We start from the raw sequence: 21,026 nt of genomic DNA, 5'->3' as shown, positions 1-21,026 counted from the left end.
GAGTCCTTCCTGTTTTAACTACAAGAAGCAGCTTCAGCTACTGTGGAAAATCAGCGATTGCACAGCCGTAACGTTTGATTACATAGGCAGAATGACGCCACAGCACTTCTCTATCACAGGAAACTGCTGGAATGAACTGTAAATTCCTTCTGTAGGCTCCACCCACCAACACTTCAACAGCGACGCTGTAAGATTACCTCAGTCGTGAGCAAAACAAGTAAACATGCCTAGAAATCAGTTAAATAATGTAATACTCTAATCTAAAACACTCTTCTAACAGATGGTTTTAACAATAGCAGAACCCTTCTTAGTGCTGTATAGAGCCCTTTTCAAAAAGGTTCTATGTTGAACCATATACAACACATTCTTCATCCATCTAAAAACCATTTCACAATGCAGAGAACCATTCAAAGCATTCTTTTGTTTATGGATGTTTACGGGTCTAAATAGAACCATGTTCTTTACTAGAACCCTTAAAGAACCATCTTTTTTGAGTCTGTACATCAATCACAAAATGAGAAATATATGTTAACCATCTTTTTTGAGTCTGTACATCAATCACAAAATGAGAAATATATGTTAATTAGATTTAACATCGTCTCTAAAACGTAATTTCTTGCAGTGTTGGGATTTGGTGCCCCCTCTGGCATAAACAGAAACTGTCCTAGCAATCCAAAATGTGTGGTTTAAAAAAATTTAAATATTGATATTTTTCGATAACTTTGTCCTGATTTGTTAATTTTCCAAAACTGCTTATCGTCCCAGCTGTACATTCTCATCAGTATTCTGTAAAGCTCATTCAGCAGTGGCTATGACGGAGCACATCAGTGGGCGGGGCCTGGAGAGGAGAGTCACAGTGCAAGTGAACAGTTGATGTCCAGTGGAACACTGCTGGGCCGATAGCAGCAAATATCAGCAGGTCATCTCCCACTGACCCCAGAGTGACCGCTGTATCAGTGCAAAACATTTAGCACCTGTGGAGAATGTCGGCCAGAACCGCTGAGGTTCGCTGCAATATTAATTCATATTCAAATCAACATGTACTATAATATGATTAATAACGATAAGTGCTCATTATAAAAACTTGTGCATTTCCCAGAGTCTCCATACATTCAGCTGTCTGAAAGTTCTTGAAAGATCCTAGATATTCCTGAGAGTTTCTGAATGTTTCCTAAATTTTCTGAATGTTTCTGAAAGTTCCTGAATGTTTCTGGAGGTTTCCTGAAGTTCCTGAAAGTTTCTAAATATTTCTGAACATTTCCTAAATTTCACTGAATGTTTCTGAATGTTTTGCAATGTTCAGAAAACTTTTGAAATATTCTCCCATGGTTCCTTCTTCTAGCCATGATTTTATCTGCCTCTACATGATGGAGCAGATTTTTCTCTTTTTTCTGGCTTTTCGTAATTTCCGTCTGGATGCCAGAGCGATTTTTGTGGCCTCTTTGAAAATGTCCTCCACATTCTCACGGTATTTGGCTGAACACTCCAGGTAAAGCTCAGCAGTCATCTGCTTCTGTGTCTCCTCCCCCTAGAACATCAGCGAGAACAGAAGAAACATGAATTAATTCACTATCGCTCCACTGACGCTCTGTGATTACATAAACGATAGCACGAATTGTACTCAAACTTAATTAGTCTTAGTCTATTTATTTGTGTATTTAGTTATTATATGTTGTGTCTCTCTCTCTCTCACCTGTATGTAGGTGATTGGCGCTTGCTCCATCGCTTTGAGCTTCCTTGTTTTCTCTTTGTCCTTCCTCAGGTCAGTCTTGCAGCCAATCAGGATTATGGGGGCATCTCGGCAGAAATGATGAACCTCAGGATACCACTGCAGAGTTAAAGAGCCCATACAGGAGTTCATGATATTGAACCCATATTCTCCTTTAACCTTTATTTTTTCTCTTTTTAACTTACAATGAGGCAGGGCTAAACTGCTGTAGGCTGAATAGGTGAGGCAAAACTGGTATGGACTGAATAGGCGGGGCTAAACTTGTGTAGGCTGAATGGGTGGGCCCTTTCTATAGGCTAAAAGGTTTACTGCGTGGTATTTCAAGGCTGACTACCAATTCTGTCACATACAGACAGATGTGTTCAGATTTACCTTAATTAAGACGTTCTCATAGCTGGTAGGGTTGGTGACGTCATAGCAGATGAGGATGAGGTCTGCGTTCTGATAGGACAGCGGCCTCAGACGATCATAATCATCCTGACCTGTACATAGACACAGAGAGTAATCAGAAACTGTAGAACAGACTCAGTTTATATCACAATACCTACATTTAGAGTCAGTTATTCATTCAACCTAATGAGAAACTGTACAACAGACTCAATTTATATCACAATACCTACATTTAGAGTCAGTTATTCATTCAACCTAATGAGAAACTGTAGAACAGACTCAGTTTATATCACAATACCTACATTTAGAGTCAATTATTTATTTTGGTCTGTTTTGGGTAATTTAATTGTTTTTTTTTTTGTTTTTTTTTAGAAGAATCTCAACTAGTTTCCATTCTGCACTCAAAAAGAAAAGTTTGATGTGAACCAAATATAAATGTTTCAGTGTAGCATATTTGGATTTGATTGGATCTGGATTATGTTTTTACCAGTATTCATTCATTGAAATATATTTTGTTCATTTTTGTCCATTTTATATGAACTAGTAACTAAAGAAAACACAGTTCATTGATTTAAGTTGGACATATTTTCTGTTAAGTCCAGTGGCCCAGTAATGTTTCTGAGTGTGCTATATGTCTTTCCTGAACTGAGTCAGAAAGCGTTTGGGTGACGCACGCGACATCTCTGCTGCAGCATTATTGCGTGTTTAATGCACAATTTTTGTATTAAACCACATCCTGCACCAAACTTCCTGTTTGGCAGCTCAGATAAAAAGCAGCCACAGGAATCCTCACTCAGTTTCACAGACACATCTGCTGTACGATACCCAAAGCCGCTAGCATGACACCAAGTGCTGAGGACAGCATTTAGTAAAGGAGTGCCGAGGACAGAAACTCAGAATTAAGCATTAAAAAACCTCATTTGCACAGATTATCCTCCCTTCACTCCAAATACAACCCATCAGACAAGAATTGTTTGAAGTTTGCTTCTTTAGTTTTAGCACAAGAGGCTAATGTAGCTAACAAATTAGCATGGTGCTAACTGCATGTCTAATCCATCAAGTGCCATTGTTCAGTAATTCATAATAGATTTATCGTCTTTTATAGATAATATATTATGTGACTTCTGACTCTGACACTTTTATTAGGCATACAATATGAACTTATGTACGTATTAGCGTTGAGGCTAACTCTTTGTCATTTTACACCCTGCCTAGTTTCAATTAGCTACATCAACGTAGTTGAATTATGCAAGCTACACTCTAACTAAACTCATTAGGTTGAATGAGGCCTGTAAAAGTTACATATTCACTTTAATTAAATTATTTGAGCTAATCACAATTATTTCCCACAGTTGTCAGCTTTCACAATTCTATGTTTACATGGGTCACAACAACAGTATTTAATTCAGTGAGCTTTTAGCCGTCAATTTAAGGCAAATTTATGTAAATGATTAGAAATTGTTAGAAATTATTGAATCTTACAAAAGAAACAAAAAAGTACTAACCTCTGACTTGATAGCACATTTAGTGGTGAATAATGTTTGTTTATTTGAGCTGGAGCTCTTTCTGTTGTCAACTGGGAGGTAATAAGCTAATGCTTATTGACTAGGAATCAAGACAGTTAATCAGCCATTATAACCACTTTAGACTTTATTTTAATACAGTTTAATTATCTTTAAATAGGACAAATTTAATGTTAACTGCAATCTTATGCAACACTGCACCACTTAAGGAGAAATGGAAAATCAGAAGTGTGAAGCCAGCTTTACTTGCATGTCTGTAGTGAGTATGTGATGATTTTAGCATGCTGTTAGCACCATGCTAATTGATAGGGTATAACTCTCTTTAAGTGGAGGACAGATCCTGTGGCAGATAGCGAAAAGTTTTACAGCGTTCTGTTTAACAGAGGAGGTTTAATGGTGTGGTTTTGTGTGCGATCTCTACAGTGTGGTATGTTCTTTAGTTTAAATGACTATTTATGATGCTCTTGTGCTTCAGAAGCTGATTAGAGTGTTAGGCTGTAAAACCTGAAAACTCTCCGGATGTTTGTGGGACTGCTATGACTTTATCGCAGATTCAGTCTGAAAGAGCTGTTTCATGTAGAGGAAGTGGAGCTGTGAAGGTGAAGAACCACTTCCTGTTATCACACCGGTGACACACTCACATTCACAAGATGGGTTAGAACAGCAAAAGTGCAAATATTATACTGCAGCAATAAATGCACTCTGTGCTCCTTTACATAGTAGGCAACAGGATTAACAATGAAATCTTTGATGTGTAGCTCTTATATGTGTGTTTGTGGAAATGTTGTGTCTCTTCATGCTTTATATGTGTTGAAAATATTTCAATTTGTCAACATGATTTAAATGTCTTAACTGGTTACACATTAATAAAATACATCATCACAGTTCTTCAAAAAAGAAGAAAACAGAAAAAAACATTAAAACCCAGACTGAACCAAAGCAAGCTTAAACACCCAGACTAAATCAACACAGGCTAAACCATTCCAGACTTAACCAACACCAAGTAAAGCAAAGCAGGTGAACCCAAACCAGACTAAACCAACGCAGGCTAAACTAAACCAGATTAAACCATCCCAGAACAAACCAAAGCAGGCTAAACCAACCAACACTAAATCAAAACATGCTAAACCAACTCAGACTAAACCAAAACAGACCAAACCCATCCAGACTAAACCCACCCAGACTAAACCAACAGAGACTAAACCAACGGAGACTAAACCAAACCATAACAAACCAAACCAGACTAAACCAATCCAGAGCAAACCAAAGCAAGCAAAACCAACTCAGACTAAAAACAATGTAAGCTTAACCCAACACAGATTAAACCAACCCAGGCTAAACCAAGACAGACAATGCAGATTAAACTAATGAAAACTAAATCAACAAAGGCTAAATCAACTCAGATTAAGCACAGGCTAAACCAAATCAGACTACACCAAAGCAGATGAAACCAACACAGGCTTAACCGATCCAGACTAAATCAACGTAGACGAATCCAAGCATTAACCGACTTAACCATTCATTCGTTCATTTTCTAAGCCACTTCTCCCTCAGGGTCGTGGGGGGGATGCTGCAGACTTAACCAAAGCAGGCTAAATCAACACAGGCTAAACCAACTCATAACAAACCAAAGCAAGCTAAACCAACCTAGAACAAACCAAAGCAGACTAAACCAACCAGTGCAGACTAAACCAATCATAACAAACCAAAGCAGGCTAAGCTAACACAAACTAAATGAACACAGACTAAACTAACTTAGACTAAACCAACGCAGGCTAAATCAACCCAGACTAATTCAACTCAGACTAAACCAACACAGACAATGTAGACTAAACAAATGCAGTTTAAACCAACCAAGACTAAATCAATGCAGGCTAAACCAATGCAGACAACACAGACTAAACGAATGCAGACTAAACCAACATAGGCTAAACAAATGCAGACTAAACCAACACAGGCTAAACCAACCCAGAATAAACCAATCTAGACCCAACCAACCAAGACCAAACCAACCTAGACTTAACTTACATAGACTAAACCAATCTAGACCAAACCAACCCAAACTAAACCAACCTAGACTAAAACAATGCAGACTAAACCAATCCACACTAAACCAACCTAGATTAACCAACTTAATCACAGGTTAACCAGTCAGAGGCTAATCAGTCATCACCCAGCATAGGACAAACAATGATAGGCCAACTTTTGCAGGCTAATTGATCATAGGATAACTGATTACAAGCTAAACAAATAAAGCATATACACTTATTTTACTCTGAATTTATTCCTATCATTTTTAAAAACTACTAAACCCATGTTAAAGTGGAATCAGACCTGTAGCAGTCTGTTACAGTCTCACAGCATTTCCAGCTCAACTCTGTCTCATCAGTCACTGAGACATTTTCCACCTGCATCCACCTGCACAGCCTCACACTGAAGATCAGAGAACTGAATGTTCACTCTCACTGTCCACTCTCACTCTTCACTCTCAGTTTTCACTGCATGTTTACTCTGTGTTTATTCTTCATGTGTTAATGTTCATTGTTCATGCTCAGTATTCACTCTCAGTGTTCATTCTCAGTATTCATGCTTAGTGTTCACTCTCACTGTTCACTATATGTTTACTCTGTGTTTACTCTTTATGTTTATGTTCATTGTTCATGTTCAGTGTTCACTCTTAGTGTTCTCTCTCTTCAGTGTTCACATTCAGTGTTCACTCTAAGTGTTCATTCTTAGTGTTTACTCAGCCGAGTAAACTAACTCTGATGACACTAAACAGACTCAGATGAAGAATGAGGGGCGTGTTAGAGGCGTGGACTCACCTGCTGTGTCGTACAGGTTCAGCTGAATTTCTTTTCCTCCGTGAGTCACCGTGGTTACGTACTTCTCAAACACTGAGGGCGCATATGTCTGAGGATAACAATGTCATCACAAAGTTACCATTAAAGACACAGTTTAAAAAAAGATGACTTCAAATTCACCCAGTGCTCCTGCTTACAGTCTGTGTGTTTAATTTTAATCCACCATGTCTTTGATTTTAGCACTGAGCGCTAATGTAGGCCTGATTATATGGTTTCTGATGATGTGATCTGCTGTAACTTGTAAACACAGACTGAAGTACGCTGATGTGTGATCATGTGTTTATTGAAATCCAGAAGAGCAGAATGCTCAGGTGATGCTGAGTTTCTGCACTGAAACATATGCATATTATTTTACTGCATCTGTAATGCCGCACAAATAACATCATATTTCTCAGTAGTGCTAATGCAGGTAGAGTTAGCCCGTCTTGGTTGATCGGCTCTGTGTGAAACAGGAGGGGTTCTGTACATCTGCTTTTTCACTGAATGACCTCTTTAATATGCTGAGGCTTTATGATAGTGTGAGAACTGGCTGAGGGCGTGTAAACTATCAGGACTTATTTTGCAATTGTGTTTCCTTCCCTGAGTTCATCATTAAGAACAAAGATTTCAAAACTGCCCTGCATAACAGTTTATGGGAACTAAAATAGGTGATAGTAAGTGGACTGACATTGTGAAAGAAACAGTAACAAAACTTTTTAAAACTAATTTTAGCTGTTAAACTCTGATGGTCTCATAGCAGATACTAAATAATCATAGTGGATACTGAATGATTCATAGTAGATACTGAATGATTCATAGTAGATACTGAATGATTCATAGTAAATACTGAATGATTCATAGTAGATACTGAATGTTTTATAGTACATACTGAATAATTCACAGTAGATACTGAATAATTCACAGTAGTTACTGAATAATCCACAGTAGATACTGAATAATTCATAGCAGATACTAAATAAATTATAGTAAATACTGAATATTTCAAAGTAGATACTGAATAATTCATAACTGATACTCAATAATTCATAGTAGATGCTGAATAATTCATAACTGATACTCAGTAATTCATAGTAGATACTGATTAATTAATAGCAGATACTAAATAAATTATAGTAAATACTGAATATTTCATAGTAGATACTGAATAATTTGTAGTAAATAATGAATAATTCATCTGTAAATAATTACAGATGCTGAATACTTCATAGTCTATACTGAATAATTCATGGTAGATATTGAAAAATTCATAGTAATTACTGAATAATTGATCAGTTTCAGGTACTGAAAGATTCATAGCCGATACTCAATAATTCATAGTAGATGCTGAATAATTAGTCATATATACTGAATAATTCCTAGTAGCATTAATATTAATAACCTGTCCTCTGACCTCAGGAAAGTCTCCTTTAGCATAAACCATCAGCAGGGAGGTTTTCCCGCAGCCTCCGTCCCCTACGATCACGATTTTGAGCTGTTCTCCGTTAAAGGTCTTCTCAGCCGCAGAACCGTTCTGCATGGTGCACACTGTAAACAGGCCCTGAGGTCAAAGGTCAGATGGTCAGCAGAGGTGTGGGGAGTGACCTTAACCGCTCTTGCAATGGAACTACTGACTCTTTAACAAAACAATGACAAAATTTGTGTTCTTTAACACACAGCAGCAAGAATGTGGCCAGGCTAGCTAGCCAGACACTGTCGGTGGATCAAACTGAATCAATGATGGACAAATATTTTTAATTATTACTAATAAAGAAGCCAGATGATGAGGTAGAAACCAGTTTATTATCAATAATGAAAATAATACATGCCAACAGGCTGATAAGTGTCTTTTTTATTGTAATTTAATATTTTTAAAACATTAGTATAAAGACAGGAAATACAATAGGAATTTAAAAAGAAAATACACACTTCCTAAACTTCTTAGCTTAGCCACCCCTTAAAAGCTCCTTAAGTACTGAATAACTTTTAGAACTTAAGTGGAATTTCCAGCATCTACCATTTTTTTCTTCTCCGTTCCTTCTCGTTATAATTTTTCCGTTTTTTAATTTTTTCCGTTCCACCTTAAATGATGTGGCAGTTACATTCTGACGCCAGGAGCCATAACGTAACAGCGGCACCATTTAAGGTGGAACGGAAAATTCGATGAAGAACACACTTTCAGCCGGATGAAACTGAGTAATAGAGTGACAATAAAAGCTACACCATTTAAGGTGGAACGAAAAATTAAAAAATGAACTCTTTTTGGATCTGTTTAGTCTAAAAATAATAACTAAATCAACAAACTGAGAGGGCTAATCAACAGTAGAACAGTCCAGGGGCTGAACCAACAAAACAGAATTACATTAAAGCCAAAAAAAGAGAATTAGGAGCTAAACGTTAATGATTAAAATGGAACTAAGCAAAAATTACTCACGATTAAACTTAAGTAGAAACGTTTTTATCATCATAGTGGAAATCTGTCTGCAGTAGATGAGTAAATGTGTAAAATAAACGCACCTCTGGGGGTCAGAAGGTCAGCAGGTCCGGTGGTCCGGCATGGAGTAGCTCTCGAGGGAGTAGCACAGGTACTTTCTCGCTGCTCTCAGCTTCCCCTTCCTCTCTGAGCTTCTTCTACACTATGTCTGTGTGTGTGTGTTTGTGTGTGTGTGTGTGTGTGAGAGTGACTGAGTGTGAACCTGCATCATTAAACTGCAATGTGTGTGTGCGTCTCCTCCCACAGTAGTGTGTTTAGTGCAGTGCCGTTCTCCGCCACACGAGGGCGCACTGAGCTGCACTTTAAGTCACTGTAACTGACAAGAGCTGAATACGTGTCATCTTAAAGGGCCAATATCATGAATAACTAAACCTGAATTATCAATGAGTTTCCTTTAATGAAAGTGTTCTGAGGGCTGAAAGATTTCTTATAACGTCAGTGTAAATGGGCGGGGCTAAACTGATGTAAGATAAATGGGTGGGGCTAATTTGCCGTAGGATGAATGGGTGGAGTTAAAGTGCTGTAGGCTGAAAGGGCGGAGCTAAATCATTGTAGGCAGAATGGGTGGAGCTAAACCGCTGTAGGCAGAATGGGTGGGACTAAACTGCTGTAGGCTGAATAAGCAGGGTTAAACTGCTGGAAGCTGAATGTGTAGGGCTAAACTACTGTAGGCTGAATGGGCGGGGTTAAATTGCTGTAGGCTGAATAGGTGGGGCTAAACTGCTGTAGGCTGAATGGGTGGGGCTAAACAGCTGTAGGCTGAATGGGTGGGGCTAAACTGCTGTAGGCTGAATGGGTGGGGCTAAACTGCTGTAGGCTATATGGGCGGGGCTAAACTGCTGTAAGCTGAGTGGGCGGGGCTACATTTATGTAGTCTTAACGGGCATGGCTAAACTGCTGTAGGCTATGTGGGCGGTGCTAAACTGCTGTAAAATGAGTAGGCAGGGCTACATTTATGTAGTCTTAACAGGGGTGGCTACTCTGCTGTAGGCTGAATGGGCGGGGCAAAACTGCTGTAGGCTGAACATTGCAGAATCATCAGTTCATACAGAACTCATCAGATAGACACTGTGTGTGCGCATGTTTACTGTAATCCTGCATGTGCATAATATACATAAAAAAACAGCAATGTAATAATTAATTTTGCTTTATTTCACAGCGACAGTAAAATATCAGTAAACTGTTGTTAATGTTTTGTGACACTGGAATATCACCCATATGGAGAGTAAAGAGGTCATATGAGAAAGAAAAAGTCTAAATTCAAACTGCTCAACCCAAATTCCAGAAACTCCTAAACTCCAAACCTTAAATTGTAACCAACCCTCAAACCCTAACTCCATAAACCTCTAAACCTTAAACTCAAACCCCTAAGCCCAAAACATCTAAACTCTCCCTAAAACTTAAACATTCATGCTTAATCCCCTAATTATAAACCTTAAACACTGATCTCAAATCCTAAACCCCAACTTTAAACCCTAACCTCCTAACCAATAAAGCCCTTACATACTAAAACTTAATCTCAAATCTTAAACCTCAAACCCTAAAGGTGTCCTAAAAACCCAACCCCCTAAGCCCTAAAGGGTTTTAAAACTAAAGGCCTTTAATTTAAGTTCATTAGTGTACCTTGGGGATAGGATTTAGGATTAAGGTTTAAAATGACTGTAGCGTACTTTAAGGGTAGGGTTTAAGGTTTAAAATGACTGTAGTGTACTTTAAGGATAGGGTTTAGGATTAAGGTTTAAAATGACTGTAGTGTACTTTAAAGATAGGGTTTGGGATTAAGGTTTACAATGACTCTAGTGTACTTTAAGGATAGGGTTTAGGATTAAGGTTTAAAATGAGTGTATTTTAAGGGTAGGGTTTGGGATTAAGGTTTAAAATGACTTGTGTACTTTAAGGAGAGGGTTTAGGATTAAGGTTTAAAATCACTCTAGTCTGCTTTAAGGGTAGGGTTTAGGACTAAGGTTTAAAATCACTCTAGTGTGCTTTAAGGGTAGGTTTAGGGTTGAAGGTTTAGGGATTAATGGCTCACTGATGTTACTCTAATCACACATTGAACTGAGGAGGAACAGAAAGTAAAGCAGAGATAAAGAGGAACATAGCACTGGCCTGAACACTGAGACCACCTCACTGTCCGGTCTGCCTGACCTCTGACCTACTAAACTGAACCCACAGCAGCCTGAGAGGTTTAGGAGGGGTTTAACTTAGGCTAAAGCAGTTTTAAACTTAATGACTCATTTCTATTCCTAACTGTAACATTAACCCACTCATTCTTCGCTGGTTTTGTGAAATGAGCGTGTGAATCAGCAGCTAATGTTAGCAGCACACTGAGATATCCTTTAACCTGTGGAGCTGCATTCTCAGAGATCACTCCCACAGACAGGTGGTGATAAAAAGGGTCATTTAGATCCTCAACCACTCCAGCAGCTCCACAGAAATTCTATTCCTGCTGATTTGGCATTCGGCTCTGTTTACAGCAGCTTATCTGTGTGTACTGATTAAAGAGGACGGCTGCCTCACTAAGGCATTTCTGCCCTTTGAACAGTGCAGGACTTTCCTCTACACACACACACACACACACACACACACACAAGGGCTGAATCTGTGACCTCATAATGGTGCGATTATGATTCTTTAGAAAATGATTCAGTCTATTACATTGAATGTGATTATTTTAGTTCAGAAGGTTTAAAGTCAACCATGTTACTTCATAAAAGACATAATCACCACATCAAGCGAGGCAAAATAATATTAACCAATAATATCATGTTTCACCATCCCACCCTCTCATCATGAAGAGAAAAGCCTCAGCTCGCTCACACACCCTCCCTAATACCAAGCTTCACATCACTGTATGGAAGCAGAATCAGTTACAATTTCACACTCTTGACGACCTTGAAATACATCCAACACACAAAAGTGCAGCAGCTAATAAAGACAAAACAGGCTGTTTATGTTTGCAGTCTAAGACTTTATTTATTTACCAAAAAAGCATGCTTATATTAATAAACATTATTATTGATTAAAGTGGATAATAACATTGCTAAATGGATCACTTACACTGAACATGCATCGTGGAGCTGCTAGTTTAAAAGAGGAATTCTACCTATTTTTCAAATTTCCTCCATGATAAAGGGATTATGGTGTAAACAGTCAGTCAGTGTTCTAGAGAAACTCAGAATTGTGCACAGTGGTGGTGACAGCAACCAGACGTCCACCTCCAAAAGCTCCCTCCCAGTTATTACATGAAATGGTTATGAATACACTTTCAGATTTTCCACTATTTTCCCATCATCAACATTCCATATAAAGCTCGGAGGACACGTAAAGGATCACTGGTGGTTTTGAATAGTAAATAAAACGTCTACATTTGTTCCGACCCCTGGATCCTATCACCACCACTGTGAAGAAGTGATCCATTTCGCACCAAACCACTCTGAATCGCCCAGTCTCTCACGCACTGAATTATGGAGATTTTATTTATTTTTGGAAAATTAGGTGGAGTTTCCCTTTACTTAAAAAAACACACACACAGTAGCATCAGCCTTACCAAAAGAAGCTGAAAAGTTGAGTTTAACTAGCTCTCCACACAGAAAGACCAACAATGTTCTCCCTCTGTGCTCCGCTGTGCGCGCAGAGCTCCTGCACCGAATGTTCTGGAACAGAGACCGAGAGCGCGAGCACCAGCTCGCACACTGTAGCACGCGCTCTGAGCCAATTTAGCTGTTTTACTAAAGAGCGGCGAGGTAAACAAATGTCAGCCCTGAATTTGGGTACATTCAGCGCGCTGTGCGATGTCTTAATGTCTTAGTGTATTTAAACATGCAAACCTCCAGAATCATTTTAGTTTAATTAAAGTCTAAATCTTCGGGGACAAAGCACCGAGATTGCAGTTCATATTTTTAGCACCAATGCACAGCGCTACCTTAATGTATTGCAGCAAGCTGGACATTCAAATGATGAACGTTTAGCGCTGATTAAAGCAAACTGCAGCTTGTTTTAGCAGCCATTTTACATTTTAATCGTGTCTGATAAGATCATGGAGAAGTTTTTCCCCCTCTTGGTTCCTCCTTCTCTGTCAAAAACGAAGAGCCAACGATGGAGGAAGTAACAGAGAAAGAGTGGGGGATGGTTTTCGCATGCAACTGCTGTGCCATTTAAGGTGGAACGAACAATTCGAAAAAGTAGTCAAATTTATCCTCCTGGAACTAACAATACAATAAAAGCAGAAGATGTGCTACAGCATAACTGGTCCACAGTGATGATCTGTGCTTCGTGTATGTGTCCATAACTATGGATTTACATTAACATTCACTGTGAATCCTCTGAGCAGGCTGTGTGTGAGCTCTGAGGATGTGTGTCTGGGTGCGTGTGTGGTGTTGTTCTCAGAGGGAAGGAGCCATTTTGCAGCAGCACAGCAGATCCGCCATTAAACAGCACGCACCTCAAAAATTCAAAAATCAACACCAACATTAAGGAGGAAGAAAAAAAACAGCACATGCTTCACTCACCCACCACCCTCACATGGGTGAACACTTCGACTGTCAGCTATGAGCTTAAAATATAACTTTTATTGAAATAAACTGCATTTTCTTTACACGGTGCTGCTGGTTTTTATGTAAATTTAACAATGCAAATTAAACAGATGTTGCACATTGAATATGCAAGTTCAAAAATTAGGCTCCAGTAAAATGAACAGTCTTTTATTGTTATTATTACTATTACTATTATTATTGTTATTATTACCTTATAAATAAAGGCAGTCCTCAGATGGAAACCTACAGTTCTTGTCTTTCTCCTGCTGAGTAAAATTGAAGAGCGAATGCTTGAGGAAGAGGGAGAGAGACAGACAGAGCGAGAGAGAGGGAGAGAGACAGACAGAGAGAGAGAGAGAGGGAGAGGGAGAGAGGGGGGATGGTTTGCATATTCTCTAAAACTAAATCTGCTGAAGATTTGCAGCAGTTTCACTCCTCACAGGCGCAAAGCTCTTTTAAAAAAGACCGAAAGCAGGGAAAACTGACGATGTAGTAAAGGTTTGCACACCTGTTTGTGCTCCTCAGGAGTTAAAACTGTAAAAAAAAAAGGGGGGGGGTGCCTTAAAGGAGTTTAAAGGATCCGGCGATGGGAATGAAAACGTCCCTCTTTCTTCTGCCTTTAGGCCTGATAAAAATATTTCAGCAAAAATGTGAAGGTAAATATCTCATATCTCCACTGATTCTGTGCTTGTTGTCCATTCTTCAAAAAATGAAAAAAAAAAGTCTTAATGATGTGCTGTTGGGATAAAAAAGAAAAAAAAAACTACGATATGAAAATGTGTCCTTGACACAAGGTCAACTAGGCTTACATTGAATACTTAATAATGCTCATGCTTTAGAAAGAGAACTGTACGCTTGACATAACACTTGATTGTACTTTCAGCACTAAGTGGTGGCTTATTTTGCTGTTAAATGTCTTGTTGACTGATAAATTGTGGGGTCTGGTAGATGATCCACTGTTTTCTGTTAAAGCTGAAAGGTTTTTTAATACCAGCAACCACCACATTAACCTACCAACCATTCCTGTGATTCAGCATTTTTGCAAAAAGGCCAATCGTCCTTTATTTTCTCTTTCTCCCTCTCTCCCTCTCTCCCTCTCTCTGGCCTGCCGTGTTTTCTGAAACATGAGAAACATTCAATTTAAAAATGGATAAAACAGCATGCAGCTGAATGTACTGAATATAGAAAAAGCCGTCTCACACACACACGGTGCCATTAGGGACCAGATAGAATTAAATAATAATAGTAATACTACCAATAATAATACTCAGCCAATCCACATTAAAAATACCAAAGTTTAATTATATATGACATTCAACCTTTATACATAAGCAAAGACAATAAAGATAAACTTACTCAATGGCATATTCATACTTGGCCTTGCACAGTGTAGGGCCTGCAAAAGCAGCTGATCAGTTTTCATGTGTATTTCTTTTCTCTTTTTTCTCTCTTTAAAACATTGCTAAAGCAGTTATACAGTCAGCTGTTTTATTCAGTAGCATTTCACTTTAGAAACAAAATGCTGTTATATGGGTGTGCCGTGACCTAGTTTGCCAGGACAAAGATGGATTCCTGGAAAAAGACAGAGTGAGAGTGAGAGAGAGAGGTAGGAAAAAAGAACAAGTTTAAAAAATGTCAAAGGGATATGGTCCAACATTTCTTCCTTCTTCTCAAATCCTGTACACAGAGAGAAGACTGTAATGTGTGATAGTCCATAAAAAAGGTGATGAAATGAAGCTTTAGATCCCTTTTAGGAACAAAGGAAACCCATTTTGGCCATTGAGGTCCAGTGTAGTAGAAAATGGCTGCAACCCTTCTTTCTGTCTCTCTGTTGGAGAAGCTGAAGGTTGTGACTCTAATAGGAGAGGCTTACACGGTATTTCCCTTCCCACCTCTATTCCGGCAGGTCCCGCCTTCCGCCAGAGGATTGGACGGCGACGCGTATTCACACGCGGATCCCCTATTGGGCGAAGGTTCGCCGTGGACCAATCGGAACACGCGTGGCTGGCCAATCGGCGCGCAGGGGAGGCGGGACGTGGTCAGGAACGGGTGCGAAAAGAAGCACGACAGGCGCCGCGTTCTGATTGGCCAGAAACTGCTCTGCCGTTTAACCAGCCAACTGCCCGAGCACACACAATATAAAACACGATTTAACACAGACAGAGGACTACATGTGTGCTTATGTGTGCTTATGTGGAGTAAGGAACGGTTAAAAAGCCAAATTTTAGGCTTCTGTAAACTTAACAACCCCCAACATTTGGTTTAATGTGTTATACGCCTTTTTATCAAACACTATCACACGATTGTCGTTATGTTAAGCCAGGATGTACATTTGAGATCCCTCGCGTTTACAACATACATGTAAAATGTAGAAAAATGTAGAAAAAACAGCCTAAAGCTGAAGCCCATGTCCATCTTGTATTTGCCGTCCATGTAAATCTAGCGCGCAGATTCGACGCGGGGTTTAAAGGCGGTTTGTTTGGCTAAAAGCGAGGGCAGATGGGCATTATATAGACGGATAATGCGTACATGTGCCGCTGTAAGTGTATCGAATTTCTTTACATTTCTTCACGTGAGATGAGAATGAGATGCGGATTTTGTGTCCAGTGTCGAAAGTGCGGGCGAGTCTGCTGCTGGAGGCTGTGATAGTGGTGTATTGTGGGAGAGACAGAAAGCAGAAAGCAGTCTGGAGACACACAATCGCAGAAAGGAGGCAGACTCTGTAAAACCATGTAATGCAAGAAGCGAAAAAAGACGGAAAACGAGCTCACTCGCGTCTCTCAGCCTTTCACCTTCAAAACGAACTCGAAGATAATGTCCCGATCAGGAGAAAGAAGCAGGGTGAATGAGGAGCACGGCAGAAGGAGTTCCAGTAAGAGCTTTCTCTCCCTCTCTCTCTCTCTTTTTCTGTCTCTCTCTCTTTTCTCTCCTCTCTAATGGTGGTTTTCGGTCGGTGAGGTTCGCTTTTGTCCCTCTTCGTGCCCCTGTGCTCGGTAAACTGTGTTGCCGTGTTTATAAATACGCGTTCATCTTCTTGTTTTCGCAGCTTTGCCCAACGGCATGGAGAACAGTTCGGGAGAGAAGCGCAGTCACCACTGGAGGAGTTACAAGTTGATCATTGACCCTGCTCTCCGCAAAGGATCCCACAAGCTTTACCGATACGATGGACAGCACTTTAGTTCACCGGTCAGTTTTCAGTTACGGCGTTCACGTTACGTTCTGGAGGTCTCGAAGGTCCGACAGCGGTTCAGTAGATGTACCGGAGGTCAGAAAAGTCCAGCAGAGGTCCAGTTAAGGTTCAGTCGAGGTGCTTGAGGTTTAGAAGCTCTAAGAAAAGTTCAGTCGAGGTGCTGGAGGTCTAGAAGCTCTATTTAAGGTTCAGTCGAGGTTCTAATGGTTTACAAGGTCCAGCAGATGTGTAGTAAAGGTTTGATCGAGGTGCTGAATGTCTAGGAGGTCCAGCAGAAGTCCGTTAAAGGTTCAGTGAAGTGCTTGAGGTCTGAAAGGTTCAGTCAAGATGCTGAAGATCTAAAAGCTCTAGTAAAGGTTCAGCCAAGGTTCTGAAAATCTAGAAGGTTCAACAGAAGTCCAGTAAAGGTTCTGTGAGGATGCTGGAGGTCCAGAAGCTCTAAGAAAGGTTTGGATCAAGGTGCTGGAGATCTAGAAGTTCTAGTAAATGTTGAGTCAATATTCTAAAGGTATAGAAGGTCCAGTTATGGTTCAGTGTAGGTGCTGAAGGTCTAGAAGTTCTAGTAAAGGTTCAGTAGAGGTTGTAGAGATCTAGAAGGTCTAGTAAAGATCTAGCAAAGGTCAAGTAGACATCCAAAATGTTCAGTATAGCTGCTGTAAATCTAGAAGGTCCAGTAGAGGTTCAGTAGTGGTGATGGACATCTGGCACTGGAGATCTAGAAGGTTCAGCAGGGGTTTGGTAAAGGTCCAGTAGTCTTGGACATCTGTTGGATCTCTGCCTCCTGCTGAAGGCTCCCTACTTGGCTTAATATCCAAATTACTTCACTGATAAGGTCTTAGAGCAATAGAACCCGACTTTGGTGCTGGAGAATATGCACTCTGGACTTGTTAGTGTTCTCTGCCCCAGCACACCTGGTCCAGCTTGACAGTCATCTGATGTGCTGGAGCAGGTGTGCTAGAGAGGAAAAATACTGAAGTAGACGCTCTCCTGACCACCAGTGTGGGTCAGTTTGGTGCTCAGGGCTGATCACTGTTGACATTGGAACTGGTTTGTGAGCACTTGTTTGTTTTTGTAGAATCCCGGCATTCCCCCTGTGGACATGGTCAGAGACCCCAGGATCGGTCGCCTTTGGACGAAATATAAGGAGACGGACTTGCCAGTGCCCAAATTTAAGGTAAACTGAGCCTGTAACTCTGAGTTTTAGTTACGTTTCTGTTAAATTATCAGGTTGGAAACACTTTGCTGAACTTTATTCAGCTTTATTTCCTGAGAGACACCTTCTCCATGCATTGGGCTTCTTCATAATCACTATAACCGGTCGATTCCTCCGCAGATTGACGAGTGCTACATCGGTCGCGTTCCTCCAAAGGAGGTCACCTTTGCCCGGCTGAACGACAACATCAGAGAGGGCTTCCTCACAGACATGTGCAAAAAGTTTGGAGAGATCGAGGAAGTGGAGATTTTGTACAACCCCAAGAACAAGAAGCACCTGGGAATAGCTAAAGTGGTGTTCGGGTCAGTGCGGGCTGCCAAGGACGCCGTGCAAAACCTCCACAACACCTCTGTCATGGGCAACATCATCCATGTGGAGTTGGACCCTAAAGGTGAGGGAGCTTTGGTCTGCCGGGCTTGTCAGTGTTTACACAAACACACGTGTTTATTTGTTTAGCTCACTTGTGATATCACGTCTGGCTCTGAGATTTACATTGGTTGCCTAGTAACCGCCGTAACAGCAGGCAGAGCGCCACACGCATCTTCATAAAAATGATGAATGGAGAGGAAAAGCAGTGACAGTTCAGTCCTGGACGTGTGCGTGTGGGATGTGAGGGACAGATCAGGAGTCTGAGCTGATCAGAACATTTGTATTATTGATTAGTGAGGGAGAAAAATGTTCAGCCTTATCTGTGACAGCTGAGTTTGTTTTGGAGGGAAACTGAAGAGCCATAAGTCTGTAACAAAGCCACAGTCTGAAGGAGTTTACAACTGTACCGGCTCTTCTCGCTCTCTCCCCTTTCTCTGCCTCTCTCTCTCTCCTCTCTCTCTTTCTCTCTCTCTTAAAGAGACAGTGACAGTCTAAAAGAGTCTGTCTTAGTCTCTTATTATATATCCCTTATTGTACATCTACTGCAGCTGTTATATTTTACAGTACAGATGGAGAATATAATTCACAAAACCTTTTACTTATAAGTAAAATCTGTTGATTCCCCAAACAAATCTCTCATAACAATCAGTGTGAGAGATGTAAACAGAGTGATTCAGAGTGGTTTGGTGTGAAATGGTTCAGATTTCTTTACAGTGGTGGTGAAAGGAACCAGGGGTCACCATGACTACAACACAAATGTAGACATTTACTTTCCAAAACCACCAGTGAACCTACATGTGTCTTCTGAGTTTTATGTGGAAAGTTAGTGAGGATGAAATTTGAAATATGTTTTAAATTTAAAACCCATTATGTTGCATTATTTTTAATAATAATAATTTATTTTTGTTAAAGTGACTGATCACTCACAAACTTATTTTTAGTATCTGAGGTTTGTCAGGAGGCTCACATTACACAAAATAAAACTTTTGATTTCTGGTGGCTCATTTTCACATTGAACAGTTGAATATTATGATGATAATTACTAAATGATACATTGTGCAGCTCTAATTATATTCCTTCCTGTTCAAGTTTGTCATATATGTCGTCACTGTCAGGACAACACGTATTATTTGGAATAACTTGAATTTTTCAGCTGAGCTTTACATTGTGTCACAGTTTCCTGATTTCTGAAGCTGCAGAAATCATCCAGAATTTCTTGAAATATGTCTTTTTAATCTTTATTACAGGCAATAAAGCTGTTTATTTGTAATGTAAGGTCACTTTTTTGGATAAAGTGTTTTATTCCGACTGTGTTTTATTCCGACTTTTTAAGGTTTATTAAACATTATATACAAAATATTTGTAATATTTGCAAATTCCGTGTAACTAAAGTTAGTGCAGTTTGAATCCAGTGTCTGACTGCACCAGCCGTGCGTAAGTTCAGATGTAGGTTAGTTGTAACGTGTTTACTAAGTTCAGGTTTATCATCACTAAATCTGAACAAGCTGCACCACAGCTAGTTTAACACAGAGTTTAGTAGTTGGTGCACGTTTTAGGGAAACTGTCATAGAGAGCACAAAAAGACCATACATGACTTTTTTTGGTTAATAAATCTTAAATCTCTAAATGCTGTATGCTGTGATTTTCCTCTCGGCTCTAATTGTCGCCCTGGTTCAAACTCTGAGCATGAAGCTAAACACCCACAATTTCAGTTCAGAGAGACACAAACAGCTAAACTGAGCTGCTGTTGTCTTGCTCAGTAAAGCACTGGCATTTAAAAAGCTGCATATAATATTTCTTAGTAAAATATTGTAAAAAAATAATTATAGATCATTGGTTTACTCAGTTTAACTCAGTTTTGCATCGTTCCCTTTTTGGATATTTAGTCAGAGCAGCTGCCATTGTATTTACATGGCAGCGGGTTTACTGATTGGTTCTGAACATGTTATCATCATGATAGTGATGTACACATTAGTTAGTTGTTACTTGTTCAGACAGAACAAGAAATCATACAGATTTCAAACAAATTTAGTAGAAGGACAGTTTAAACTAATTAGTATAACTGAGGACTCAGTAAAGACTTCACACACAGACTTTAGTATAAACTTATGCAAAGCTGGTGCAGCTCAGTCCAGGTGGTTCAATCATTGATCAATGTGATCAATGAGTCATGATCATTAATCTTCAGCTGTTATTGATCTCCACACTTACATGTGCAGGGGAGAACCGGCTGCGGTATTTCGAGCGCCTGGTTAACGGCAGCTTCACGCCACTCACGCTGCCGGTGGGCGAGGAGTCTTGCGAGGTCTCTCCGCGCAGCCTTGCCGAAGCTCTACTGGTGAGATACGAGCAAGTAAATGTTTTTATCTGGAGTGCTGTACAATCTTAAAAACATGGTTCTTCAAATATTCTTTAGTGAATAAATCTGAAAAAAAAAATGTGCATGAATGTGAAAGAGTTCTATATAGCAGCCAGAAGGATTCTTCGGTTGTTAAAAGCTTGACACTGCAACAGTAGGAGAACCCCTTTTGGTGCTATATACAACACATTTCAAAAAGGCTCTATATAGAACTATCTACAGCACATTCTCCATCTATCTGTAGAACCATTTTACCATGCAAAGAACCCTTTAATCATGCTTGTTCACGCTTCTATATAGAATCATTTTCTTTGCTAAAGAACCCCGAAGAACCATCTTTTTAAGAGTGTGAACAGGTGCTCTAATTGCAGTGCAGGCTAGGCTGTT

General features: G+C 39.8%; 2 protein-coding genes and 1 long non-coding RNA gene across 5 annotated transcripts in view; 1 reads left to right on the top strand and 2 right to left on the bottom strand.

Annotated features, from left to right (window-relative positions):
- Positions 1-401: 401 nt before the first annotated feature.
- rhof (ras homolog family member F) lies at positions 402-9,616 on the bottom strand. The gene is made up of 6 exons (XM_017693629.2): positions 8,997-9,616; positions 7,894-8,040; positions 6,465-6,552; positions 2,102-2,211; positions 1,694-1,828; positions 402-1,528 (listed from the first exon to the last, which is right to left on the bottom strand). Exons 2-6 carry the CDS (start codon positions 8,017-8,019, stop codon positions 1,361-1,363), a joined length of 627 nt encoding a protein of 208 aa, XP_017549118.1. The 5' UTR covers positions 8,020-8,040; positions 8,997-9,616; the 3' UTR covers positions 402-1,360.
- Positions 9,617-11,923: 2,307 nt separating this feature from the next.
- On the bottom strand, positions 11,924-15,373 carry LOC108425173. The gene is made up of 2 exons (XR_001857686.2): positions 14,865-15,373; positions 11,924-14,625 (listed from the first exon to the last, which is right to left on the bottom strand). It is a non-coding gene; the product is annotated as an uncharacterized LOC108425173 (long non-coding RNA).
- setd1ba (SET domain containing 1B, histone lysine methyltransferase a) overlaps positions 13,831-21,026 on the top strand; it is a 37,565-nt gene continuing 30,369 nt past the window's right edge. For all 3 annotated transcript variants that reach the window (XM_017693631.2, XM_017693633.2, XM_037547019.1), the window contains exons 1-6: positions 13,831-14,164; positions 15,415-16,380; positions 16,555-16,694; positions 17,774-17,872; positions 18,032-18,302; positions 20,500-20,618. In XM_017693631.2, coding sequence (XP_017549120.1) covers positions 16,323-16,380; positions 16,555-16,694; positions 17,774-17,872; positions 18,032-18,302; positions 20,500-20,618 — 687 coding nt within the window. In that variant the 5' untranslated portion in view covers positions 13,831-14,164; positions 15,415-16,322. The remainder of the gene's footprint in view (positions 14,165-15,414; positions 16,381-16,554; positions 16,695-17,773; positions 17,873-18,031; positions 18,303-20,499; positions 20,619-21,026) is intronic.

This window comes from Pygocentrus nattereri, chromosome 18 (genome assembly GCF_015220715.1).
Source record: "Pygocentrus nattereri isolate fPygNat1 chromosome 18, fPygNat1.pri, whole genome shotgun sequence".
NCBI classification, from domain to species: domain Eukaryota; kingdom Metazoa; phylum Chordata; class Actinopteri; order Characiformes; family Serrasalmidae; genus Pygocentrus; species Pygocentrus nattereri.
This window is presented reverse-complemented; position numbering and strand designations above follow the sequence as displayed.

Bases quoted from the DNA above. Each gene is read 5' to 3' on its own strand.
- rhof (XM_017693629.2), bottom strand. From the start codon at position 8,019: ATGCAGAACGGTTCTGCGGCTGAGAAGACCTTTAACGGAGAACAGCTC. The intron at 2,212-6,464 runs GTGAGTCCACGC...GTCTATGTACAG, and splicing joins GAACCTGTACGACACAGCAG to GTCAGGATGATTATGATCGT. The intron at 1,829-2,101 runs GTAAATCTGAAC...TTAACTCTGCAG, and splicing joins ATGAGAACGTCTTAATTAAG to TGGTATCCTGAGGTTCATCA.